This window comes from Brassica oleracea, chromosome C4, assembly GCF_000695525.1.
Source record: "Brassica oleracea var. oleracea cultivar TO1000 chromosome C4, BOL, whole genome shotgun sequence".
NCBI classification, from domain to species: domain Eukaryota; kingdom Viridiplantae; phylum Streptophyta; class Magnoliopsida; order Brassicales; family Brassicaceae; genus Brassica; species Brassica oleracea.
The window spans coordinates 14,290,404-14,302,940 of NC_027751.1; the positions used below are offsets into that span (position 1 = coordinate 14,290,404).

Below are 12,537 nucleotides of genomic sequence, written 5' to 3' on the forward strand. Positions count from 1 at the left end.
TGCATGGCGAAGTCTTTTGAGTTTTCATCACTCAAGGTCTTCTCCGAGAATTCAACGCTCATCAGAGCAATCTCTGGCAACATCCAGTCCAAAGAAATCATCGGAATCGTCTCAGACATCCGCTCGATCTCCTCTGGTTTTGCAACAATCGTGTTTTCTCGCTTCTTTAGATCGGAAAACTTGTTTGTCTACAATTTAGCTAAGCAGGCTTTACAGCCTTTTCTTCTTTGTACTGAACTCTTTGGGGTTAAGCCATCGTTTTAGGCTTCTTCTCCTCTTTCTATTTTAATGAAAATTTACCCCTCCCTAAAAAAAAAAAAAAAAAAAAAAAAAAAAAAAAAAACTCAACATATGCTTTCTATAAAATTTCACCAAATATATTCAGCATACGTCAACTTCAGTATCGCATGTTCATAGTGAAAGCATTAGGTAGAATTAACAGCAAAATTCTTGCAATACAAACTTGAAGATTCATGGAAAAGAAACATGTGACGATACATATTTGGCGAGCTAGCGAGCTTTAGGGCTCACCTCGGTAATGTCCCTGCTATTGTACATAGAACTTTGTGATTCCATGTCCTGACTCTCTCCTACCCTCGACTTTTCAGACATCAAACATTCTTTTAGATCATTAGCAACTCGAGACATGTTTGGCCTTCCTGTAGAAGAAGGACTGACACATGACATTGCTATTTCAATGGCCTTCCAGACGGAACCAATATCATAATTTTGGTGGAGTTGTGGGTCCACAATGTTTGTAATATCTCCATTTGTAATCATAAAGCTGATCCAATCTACTAAGTGAGGCTTTTCACGGGATGGTTGAATTATAGGACGGTTTGAAATGAGCTCCAATAACACAATTCCGAAACTGTATATATCACTCTTTTCTGTCAACCAATTTGTCTGATAATACCTGCAAATAATGACATAGATAACGTAAAACACAATAGATTCTTTGTGGTTACTTTGTATTCGATACTAGCATATGATGTGAAATAAGACTTACTCAGGATCAAGATATCCAGGAGTTCCAGCAACAAAGGTTGAAACATGTGTTTCATTTCCAGTGGGAAATGATCTCGAAAGCCCAAAATCGGCTAGTTTGGCTTGAAAATTTTGGTCCAGAAGTATGTTTGTAGATTTAATATCTCTATGAACGATTGGTGGTTTGCATCCTATGTGTAAGTACTCCAAGCCTTGATAACAAATAAAAATTCAATAAGTATTTATCAAATGAATAATATTTAAGTAATTCATAGAGTGCTTTAGGTATGTAGTTTCCATTGCATACACATGACGTTTAAAATTTGGATGAACCAGTGTTAATGGAGGTTTCTTGTTGCATTCACACGGAAAAGAAGAATCTAATTCTACTAAATGTCACACTATTGGTAATTAAATAATTGTCTCAAATTTTGAACGCTTATCTTTTGCATACCTAGTGCTGCATCCACGGCTATTCTTAGTCTATTTTCCCAGCTCAGACTGAATCTCCCACGCTTTCCTGTATTATTCAAACATAGACTTAAGACGTCATTTTTCATAGTTTTTTAAATGACTAATTAATTATGTTCCAGTTACCTGACAACTGTTGCTTTAAGTCTCCATTTGGCATGTACTCGTAGATAAGGGCCAAGTTTTCTCCTTCATCACAGTATCCAACAAGACTCACCAAATTTATGTGGTGAACTCTCATAAGCAGTTCCACCTAGTTAATCATCTATTAGCTATTACTCATGTACTATATACGCATCACTGGATTTCCATAGAAGACCAGTGGGGAAAAAGAGTACCTCTGCCTTGAAATGCTTATAGCCTTGAGATGATGATTGAGATAGCAATTTAACAGCCACCTGTTGGTTACCATTAACACAACCATGATAAACGACTCCAAACCCTCCTTCCCCGAGAGCCCTTTCTAAGTTATTTGTCATCGCTTGAACCTCAGTATAAGTAAACCTAATCTTTTTCGATAGGAATGATGATTCTGACTGACTAGCATGCCTACCATCCACTGTGGCCGTACTTGGTAATGTGTTTAAATCTGCATGGTAAATCATTTGTTTTTGCAACTAAACTATTGATATATAATATATATTTCTAATGATCAATGGCTGAAGACTTACCTAAAGGCACTTTCTTCTTTAGGAAAACAAAAATAAAAGCCACAACCACCACTACAACAAGAGAGGCAGCTGATGCAATAGTCGGTAGTAAGAATTTAGTTTTCTCCTTTGGTTTGCATGAACTAAGCGTACACAAATTTAGATTTCCTTCAAGTCTACAAAAAACATGCAATTGAAGTTGGTAATAAACATAACCGAGCTGTTAAATTACACATGCAGACTTGCCCCCTCCCAGAACCATATTATCAATAGGTTTTGGCCCTTTTTGATAAAAATTAAACTGATTTGGTGGTAGACTTACTATTGCTAAACTGACATGTAACAAAATAAATTAAATAATTAAGGAAATGTACAAAACGACCCACTTTTTGACTTGTAGGCTTGTAGCCTTTTATTACTCAAAACCAATATTGATTGGTGAATATTGCATACCCTTAATGGAAATAAGAATCTTACTTTAACACAAGTCCTTCCTTTTTTCTATCGAGAAGTGCTTGAGGAACTGAACCGGTGAGATTGTTCTCGATTAAGTTTCTGTTGAGACAAAGATGACCATTGTATGTATACACACAAAAGCATATTCATGGTCAAAATATTGATTCTGCTTTCTAGAGAGCTTACAGTAAGGATAACGATTTCATGTTGGCAAGGAAGGTAGGTATTGGTCCAGTCAAGCTATTATTTGATAAGTCACTGCCGTTGCATGCAGACAGAATACACAAAAATTGGCTTACATATGTGCTCAGAATAAAATAATACTTGGTTAAATGAATCAGTGAGATACTTACAGTTCTTGTAATTGCGTCAGATTCTGTAAAATTGGGGTAATGCTCCCAGTTAATCTACTTTTTGACAAATCTCTGATTATACAAGCACAAAAACAAATACACTATCTTCAGATACATTAGTTTTAAATTAGAGACTATGTTTGTGAATGTCTTACAAAGAAGTGATTCTTGGTGGAGTAGATGCATCTGTGTAATTGCATCCAAGATTTTCCCAGGAAAAATCTCGAGGGAGACATGGATCTCCTTGCCAACTGATTTTACGTAGTTGATAAGTAGCTTGGATGTTCTTGATAGCGGCAACTAATATAAATGTTAGAGAAAGTTAGAATCATATCATATAAAACAATATAAGCTGCTAATTTGTTGTAATAATTGAAAATTAACGCGAGAGATACCATCATTTTGGCTTGTTTCCACTTGTGGGAATTCAATAACAGTGTAAACCTCAATAGCGTTAATAAGAGGTGGAAGGGGGAGATTGAAGATGCAGTCTGCTGAGATATTCTGTTTCAGTTCGTGAAGTACTACAGAAGGTAGTACAGGTGTGCGTCATGAAGATGGAGCTGAATGGGAGTTTGGGTTTTGTGATTGTGTGAGCTTGCTGAGCTTGGAAAAGGAAAGAGGATATATGTTTGAAGACATATGGACGTTTTCCATAAAGCAAAAGAGAGTTACTTGAAGATGAAGTTTTCCATTAAAGAAAATGGAAAGTTATCTTAAGTGTATTTGGAAGACTTGGAGAGCAAGTTGAAGACGTGGAGAGCAAGTTCTGGTAGCTATATAAGGAGGGGCGTGCCTTATGAGACAGCTAGACCTCATAGAAGAGAGAGAGAGGTTTCCTTGGTGTGTGGTACTGCTTGGTGTCGAAGGACATTCTGAAGCATTGTCTGATGGAGTCCGATGTGGACTTAGTTTGGTGGCGTTTGAGTTGGCGCTTTGTGTGGTGGAGTTAGCCATCCTGTGTAGCTCGTGTGAGCTTTGTGTGTGCTTGGGTGATCAAGCGTTTTGGTGTTACTGGTGTGCGTTGGATGCTGACGTACTTGGTGAAGTACTTCCGAGAAGTGGAAGATTGAAGCCTAGACTCAGGGGGAGTTTAGCAATGGCGGTTTCATTGAAGAGATCTGTGAAGATTACAGCTGTAGAAGACAGTGTGCTCCGGTGAGCCGGATGGTGATCTATGCATGCGTGCTTGATTCCTAATCTTTGTAGATTGCTACTTAGAAAAGAGTGGTAAACACTAGCGTGTGTGTTGTATCATATAGCAATTGTAGGTTGCTCCTTGTTCTAAATCAATGAAATCTGGACGAGGTCCCGGGGATGTACGAAACAAACCCCGTTAACAAATTTTGTGTGTTTTACTTTCTGCACTTGTTTTTCGTCGCCTCATCTGCACTCACAGAATTCAGATTTTTTACTAGCTGTTAATTGCAACCTTCTGAATCACATTGCACTGCTCCAGCAGTGTATAATGTATATAGCTCCAACTTGGGTGGACTAAAACCTGAATGGTTAAAGTTTCCTTTCAAGATAACATCGAATTCCCTCGTCTGATTGGCTTCCAGGGCTTCAATCTCCGCGAAGTGCATGTACAAGTACACTTCAGCATTGTAGGGTTTGGGTGTCCAGGTGACGAGCAGTGGCTCACTGGCATTTTTAGGCGTGGCAGCACTCATGAGTGCAGTTTTTGGTACCTTATATGTGTCTGAGTTGTTTTTTTTTTGATAACTCTGGTATCTGGGCAGCCACATTCCCAACTATCCTCCCGTAGGGGGTCCAGCGCTCCAGCGGAAGGGATGTTAAATCCGCTGTGGCCGGGGCTCGAAGTCGTGATGGCGGGCACCTCAGCCGAGGTTCTTTTACCACCAGACCACGAGGCCCGGTTGTGTCTGAGTTGTTTATATTGAGATTGGTCTTATTTGCTTATACGAAGAGTCGAAAAATGGATACCAAACACGATCATAGACATCATCAGCATACCTGCAAGTAAATTGTGTTAGTCAAAAGGATCTAAGATGATGAAATCTTACTAATTTAATTTTTATATATATGACAAATAATAAAGTGCGTATAACAATGATCAAAACATCCTTTTACTTGCCTCCCTCCGAAGCACTAAAGTACATGTCCTAGAGCATATAACAATGATCAAAACATCCTTCTACTCAGCAAACGTTTACATAGTTCATGGCATAATATGTGTGATTTGTTAACTGACTAGGACACAGTCTAGTGCTAATCCCAAAAAAAATGCATTTTTATACAAAACCTAAAGAAAATTAGTGCTTAGCTAACTCACTAGGACATGTACTCTAGTGCTTCGGACCTACAAGAACTGCATTTTCCATATAAAGCATAAAGAAAATGTGTGCTTAATTAACTAGTTATAATATATATAATAGATATTTATAGACGTAATATTATACCAGAGATTTTGATCCACGCATTCGCGCGTGTATTGGTTCTTACATTTTTATACCTTGATATTTTTTTTCATAATTAGTGTTATATATTCTAGATGGATCATAATATAAATAATTTTATTCAAAAGACCTAGACCGAATCGGACAATATGATTATTTTTGGTACAAATATCTGAACCAGTTTCAGATACATTTGTTATTTAGATATTTTTAGGTTTCTATACATCAGAACCAAACTCATCCAGATCCAGAAGGCACAAATGAATTTATAATATTTAGGGTGTGATTGGTAGTGGCTGTAGGTGGTGTCTACAGACCCATTTATTTCTACAGCACTAAATTCACAGTAATCAAACTTTAATAAAAATTTTACAATCACAGTTTTTGAAATAATCTCCAGCTGTACAAGTGCTCTGTAGAAGTGCTCTGTAGAGCCAAAAATCCAGAGCAATTATTTGGAGCTTTCCATAAAATTCTACAGCAATAAAATCTAAAGGTACAATAAAAAGTCTAAAGATTTTTTTTATAGAAATTTTTTAAAGCTACAGCCATTACCAATTGGACCCTTAACCGAGACATAATTTTAAAACAAAAAAAATAATGATATCTGAAAAGAACAATCCGTACCTAATTGGATAGCCAGTGTTCATGCCTAATTGATTTTATAAACTAATAAAAAAGATTTTTTCTAAGTGTTTGGCGAAATTAAGTGAAATAGAAAGAGTTTTTTATTTAGTAAAATAATTATATTGAGTGAAAAATCAAGTGACCATAAATGTAATAAATTTTTATTATTTTTATTTAAGTTATTATTTTATTCACAAAACCTGTCTTTAAATTATGTTTTTGGCTACTTAATTTTCCATCGATTGAAAATAAAATATAAAAAACAATTTAGTAAAACAAACTAAACTGGACGTTTAACCATATACAAAACCCTGTTATTTTATATTTTGATTTTATAATTGGCACAAAATTAATGTTGATTAACTAATAAATAAAAATGTATAATATTATTATTATTATGGTAATGTAATTAATGAATGTGATGTATTATTGAAGTGATATAATTAATAAAATTGTTAAACTGAGTAAAATATGAAAAGACAATTAATATAATTATATTAATGAAATTACTAAAATGACACTATACTATTTTTTATACTGTTATCCATGTTTTCAAACAATTTTCATTTATATTGCTATTTATGTTTTCAAACAGTACGAAAAGGTACTTCACTTTTTTAGTTTTAATAAGAAATATAGATGCATTCTGTCTTTTGATTTGGCTTGCAAAACAATCAAGACATTTATCATTATTGATAATCTTACTCGACTCATAGAAAGGGAACTAAACTAAATTATGTCACTTGCCAAACACTCTCATCTCATGTTATCCGACTTCTACTTTAGGTGCCTATAGATTTTCTAAGTTTACATGAGTTTATTATAGTGTACTTCTCCGAAGCCAACATGAAAGACCTGACCTAGCTCTTCCAAGAACTAAGTCGGTATTTAATTTATTTTTGAGGCGATCTAAGCACAATTATTAAAAAAAATTTCTTATTATCAAAGACTTATAAAATTTGGAAAAAAGATGATGATGTTCTTGCTTTAGGAGAATCTTCTTCATTTTTATTCCTTTATGCAATCAATTATACTTTCCTTTATAATCTTCCTTCTCTTTATATTTGAACATGTCTGATAATTGTCTCCTTGGGTCTAGGTTACATCAAGGCAATTCATATGTGCTTGCTTGATTAGCGATGCACTCATACTATACGCTCGTGGGCTAATGTTGAATGTCTTCTTTCACTTGAGGATTCAAGGCATTGCGTTAGATAATTTGACAAATTAAGTGCGAATATTCAATGAAATATCCCAACCAAGAACCTTATGATGCTTCGATTGTCAAATTTTAATAACCGAATGGAGTTGAGTTGAAGAGTATTTGAAGGTGATAGTGACTGGTTTTTATTTATATAGTCATTACATATGGGAGTTTTTTTCTTTTTTTTCCTACATTAGTTGACTTTTAGCTTTGAAGAGACTTAGCCATATATAATCGTGTTGTTTAGGATTGAATAATTGAACCTCTATTTTCTGATAGACATGCCACTGAAGAAATAGTAAAATTATTTTTATTTATTATTTACGTTTGCCATTTAATAAAGTAATACCGTATATAACCAAAATGCTTAAGCTATCTAATTTGCGTACTATCCATGTGCATAGCCTGGGACGACACATTACCAGTAAACACACACAAAATAAATAAATAGAAATCTTATTCAGTGTAAATACTAACCTTATTTGCTCAATGGAAGTGCTATAATATTCCCGGAAAAACAGCGCCAGTGAACCGGATCTCGTAAGATAAATATCGTTACCCAGTGGCCGTATCTCTATTGCTGAAATCATTGGCAAGGTTGCTCCAGTTTTAACAAGACAAATATCCAAAGAGTTTGACTTAGCTTTGTGTATGATCTCCTCTCTTGTTCCATTTGGCCTGCTTCCCAAATCTATTCTTTCCCACTTATTGGTACCAAGATAGAGATCGAAACTTGGTTCACGATTAAGACCATCATAATTTCCATATAAGAAACTAACAGCCATGTCATAGTTCGTGCCACGCTTGACATCGAGACTATAACAATTACGTTTTCCTTCTGGAAAGTATCTCATAGTCCCATATTGTTTCGCGAATCTTTTGAAGACATCTTTATCGACTTTACCAATTTTTCCTGTCTGGATGAAATTGGAATCCGATGAGAATGTTAATCCATTAAACGAATTATTGTAAGGAGATTCATCAAGAGGTAATCCGCAGTCCAGACTTATAAATCCTGTTTAGACATCAAAGGAATAAATGCGGAAACTGATCAATATAAAGAAAGAAAGATCCTTGTTGATGTTTAACCACTGAAGAGCTGATATATTATTTTACGTACCTTCTTGCGTCTGGGCTCCAACTATAACGGCAAAGGTTCCAATGATAGCCAACAGAAGATGATACTTCATGTTGTCTCTCACCCTCATGTTTCTATGGGAATCAAGAACAAAACAACGACTTTCCTTCCACAAAACTGCGAAAAATATGAAAATGAGAAATACCGCATATATACTTAGGGAAGAATTACAAATCTAAAAATAAGTCAACTCCAAGCTAGAAATATAAAAATGTATAGTTTTTTTTTTGAATAAATGTATAGTTGTGTACAATTCATTGACACATAATGTATCTGGTGTTAGATATGTAATACTAATAGAATACGTTAGAGACTCGTTATGTGTTCGAACCTTTCCTCCACCAAATGTGTTTAAATATACAGCTGATCTAAACAATAATTTTGTAAGTCTTTATTTAGTCGCCATTCGCTAGCCACAAATAAACGAATGCAAGACACACTTTCCAGATATAACAACATTAAAAAAGATGTTGAATTAATCAAAGTGTGTTAGAATGGTACTAACTTTATATTATTTTTATCAATCTCTATTTCATTTTAGTTATCTCTCTATTTTATTTTAGTTTACGTTTCAGGTTAATAATGTATATGAATTATAAAAATTATGTTGAATTAATCAAAGTGTGTTAGAATGGTACTAACTTTATATTAACCAAGTGGTCCTGACATATTGATAAAAGGGTTCCAGCTAGAGCTTATGCCATAGGTTTGATTAGTTGTGTACCCAGATGTAAAGTCACGTGGAATTAGTCATTGGATCTAAAAAGTTTGTAAGATCTTCAAGGTTATCCAAAAAAAATCTATATGAATTAAGAATTCACGATCTTTTATACAATTGATATTAGTTACATATAGCAATATAAATTTTTTTTGTCAACAATTTCATTTCATATCCAACTCAAAACAGAGTACTTGAAATACAAAGTCTGAGTACAACACCTTTTGCAAAAGCAACAGCTAAACATAATGATGTGCATAGATTATAAACACATGATAACGGAATGAAAAGAGGAACAAAGTTTTTGAAACTCAAGAAACCTGTAATCTCATTCAAGTCCAACCCTAAGCGCAGGGCAGAGAAGGGGACGATCAAGTCCAGAAAAATCTGAAGTCTTGAGAGTCCAATTGATATTGCTGGTTGAGAGGCTTTGTGAATCATCACCGCTTTGACTACGTGTCTAGAGCCCACACATACTCTACTCAATAAGCGATGGAGGACACGGGCTTCCATCCACATTCCATCGCCGAACAAATCTGAAAGTAACCAATTGGGAAAGACCCAGCTACAATCTCAAAGGCGACCAAACACGTCTTTGAAGAGACTGAGAGCTGTGAGGAGAACCACCATAGCCTAGACACGCCTTAGATAAGTGAAACCATGGCCACAGAGACAGCAGTCCAAATAAAATCCTTACACTGAGGTAACAAAATAGTATTACAACGAGTAACTTCCTCATACTGAAGCAAAGAGAGCTTCAACCTGAAACTCAAAGGGAGTGTAACATCCCCAAAATGAGGTACAGAGCTAATCCAAGATAGCAAAACCTCTTCATTCCGAAGTAAAATGGTGTTCCTACTGAGATAACTAAGATCTACCAGGAGGCAAGGATCGAACAATCGTGACTTACTCCAGTAAATTAAGAACACCATACCTAGCGAGAGCTTGAAGCAAGAGAAGATAGGCCTTGACGGAGAACTGCATAAAGCAGTAGAGAGCTCCACTTCAAAATGTTGCATTGAGGTATTAAGAGCTACAAACAGAGAGAAAATCACCACCAATATTTCAACCTTCCAAGCCCAGTCCTCGAGACTTTGAAGAGATGAGTACTGAAGGGAAGTCAGCTTGCACTCAGCTATTGATACCAATAATCTTGCAACAGATAAGGAAACCACACACGACTCTTGATGATAAATCGTTGATGCCCTTAAGGCTGACTTTAACAAAACATGTTCCACAAAAGAGGTAATAGTTATCGGCTTTGAAACGGGATAATGTTGAAAGGAGGAGTAACTCAGGCCAGAGTTGAGAGCTCCGGAGGGAGAAATTCCAGCCAGCGAAAGATGCAGCAGAGCAGGCTGAGTGGATAGCATATCGACATCTGAGCAGAGAAGCTTAAGCAAGCAACCGGTTGAAGAGCAAAGCTCCCATGGCATAAGAGATTTAATTTCCTTTTCATTGAGAGGATCGGTGTAAGACGGCGAGATCTGATGGAGAAAGGGACAAACCAGCAGAACCGGTGGAGGGTCTGAGGATTTATCGGAAACACCACGACGAGATACGGATATGGTGGTTCAGGCGGCAGGGGAGGAGAACCAAATGGGACAGTTGCAGAGGAATCCATTGGAGGAGAAGAGGGAGAGCTTCGGGATGGTGAGCGAAACGTCATCAGCAGCGGAAGAGAGGCTCGTGATTAGGACATGAGGAGCTGCAACGGAAAGAGACCTTCATTCTGGCGGAGATGCAAGCTGTGCGGCTGTCTTGGACTCCGTGCCTGAGAGAGAACCAGCTAGGGCGAACTGATACACATTTTTTTGAAGGGGTCTGCGTCAATTGGTAGATATAGCAATATAAATAAATATAAATAATTCAGTTTAAAAAGTCGTATTGTGTAGTTGGGTCTGGTCATAAATGTTAGAAGACATTAAATTTTTAGATAAAATTTTGAAATCTTCAATTATTAAGAAATAGAAGGAGTAATGAATCACACAAAATATTTTGCAGTAGCATTAATTATAATTAGGAACATTTGCTAAAATAACCTAATAAATATATAAAATAGCCAAAATAACTTATATATATTTTTAAAAATTTTATGAAGACACCTTACTATATTACCCTTAATTACATAATTGGTTTTCTTTATCTACCTTATCAAATAAAAGAATAATTAATTTCCTTAAATAAAATTCGTATTTAATAAAATGGAAATAAAATTAATGTTAAATATAACACTTAAAACAATATTGATTGATTTTTATCCAAAAAGGAAAACATACCTTTCAGAAAAGAAAATAATAAGGTTCAAAAATTACCAGTGTTACAGCATAAAGTCTACATTAACAAAATATTCAACCTTAACTAAAGACTGTCTCACCAGTTAATAGAACAACACTAACAAAAAAAAAAAAAAAGAACAGACACGTTCTTGAAAAAGAATGAAAATAACATGAGTTCGTGAGAAGCAGAGATATAATGGATTAGAGGAAGACGAGTGTGAAGATGAATCACTCTTCTACTTGATCGTCGTCACTTGAACTCAGGAGCACACCAGCTAGTGTTCACCCGATGTTTACCGCACCACTCCGTTAACGAGGAGTGGCCGCTATATCTCACCGGGGCCGGGATTGAACCGGCAATATACTATGCCTTCAACGAATGAACTCACAAGCCGAGCCACCGTCTTTACAACTAGATCACCGCTTCTCTCTCGCTCTACGATATCTCTGAATGTTGATCTGACAGAATCCTAATCAGCTCAGATCAATCTTATCCTAGTCTAACCTTCGCACGTGTACAACCACACGCGTGAGACTAACTTACTCGAGAGAGAGCCGGTTCCAATGGATTACAAGCTTAACCGACTAAACCAATTATCTAAGCTATACAATTAGAACCTAAACCGATCGCTAGAAACTTGACTATATCCAACAAAGAGTCAAATTCAAAAACCTAAATCACTTTGGTAATTTGAAGATGGATGTACATGGAAGCCCTAGTTTACTTGGTCACGATTTAGAACTCAATTTTGGCTGCAAACTCAATGTGATATTTCTATGCCGACAAGGAAAAAAAACTGAAGTAAGGTTGTTGTTTCAAATTTCTTTATTTTAGTAAGGTCACTAATAAAAATATTAAATTAAGAAAGTAAATTATTACTCAGATTATTAATTGGGATTTTTTGGTAAAAACTGTATTTAAATCAAATTCTAAGCATGATCGTTTGTGCGTTAAAAGAAATGTAGTTGGGCTTAGAACTTTGACATTCATACCAAAATCTTTTAGTTATAAGGAAAATCATTTCTTCATTAAGGAGGCTTCAGGCTTCAGAATCTTCATTGACACATACTGCGGCTGTGTCACGCCATGTCCCCACCCCAGGCAATGGTGGATGCCCGTCCTGCACCACAGAAAGATATAAGACTGTGATAAAAGTTTATTGCACACAAAAATTTTACTTGCATCTCTCTCTCTCTCTCTCTCTCTCTCTCTCTCTCTCTCTCTCTCTCTCTC

At 35.8% G+C, this 12,537-nt stretch overlaps 1 protein-coding gene across 1 annotated transcript; it reads right to left on the minus strand.

The window, feature by feature from the left end:
* Nucleotides 1-510: 510 nt before the first annotated feature.
* Nucleotides 511-8,396, minus strand: LOC106340171 (probable leucine-rich repeat receptor-like protein kinase At2g28990). The gene is given in 16 exon segments (XM_013779033.1): nucleotides 511-916; nucleotides 1,010-1,199; nucleotides 1,442-1,507; nucleotides 1,585-1,711; nucleotides 1,797-2,047; nucleotides 2,130-2,284; nucleotides 2,586-2,663; nucleotides 2,751-2,822; nucleotides 2,918-2,989; nucleotides 3,073-3,217; nucleotides 3,313-3,408; nucleotides 4,311-4,651; nucleotides 4,838-4,894; nucleotides 7,646-7,700; nucleotides 7,992-8,183; nucleotides 8,289-8,396. Coding segments are annotated over 16 exon segments (2,391 nt in total). The 5' UTR covers nucleotides 8,377-8,396.
* Between the last annotated feature and the right edge of the window lie 4,141 nt (nucleotides 8,397-12,537).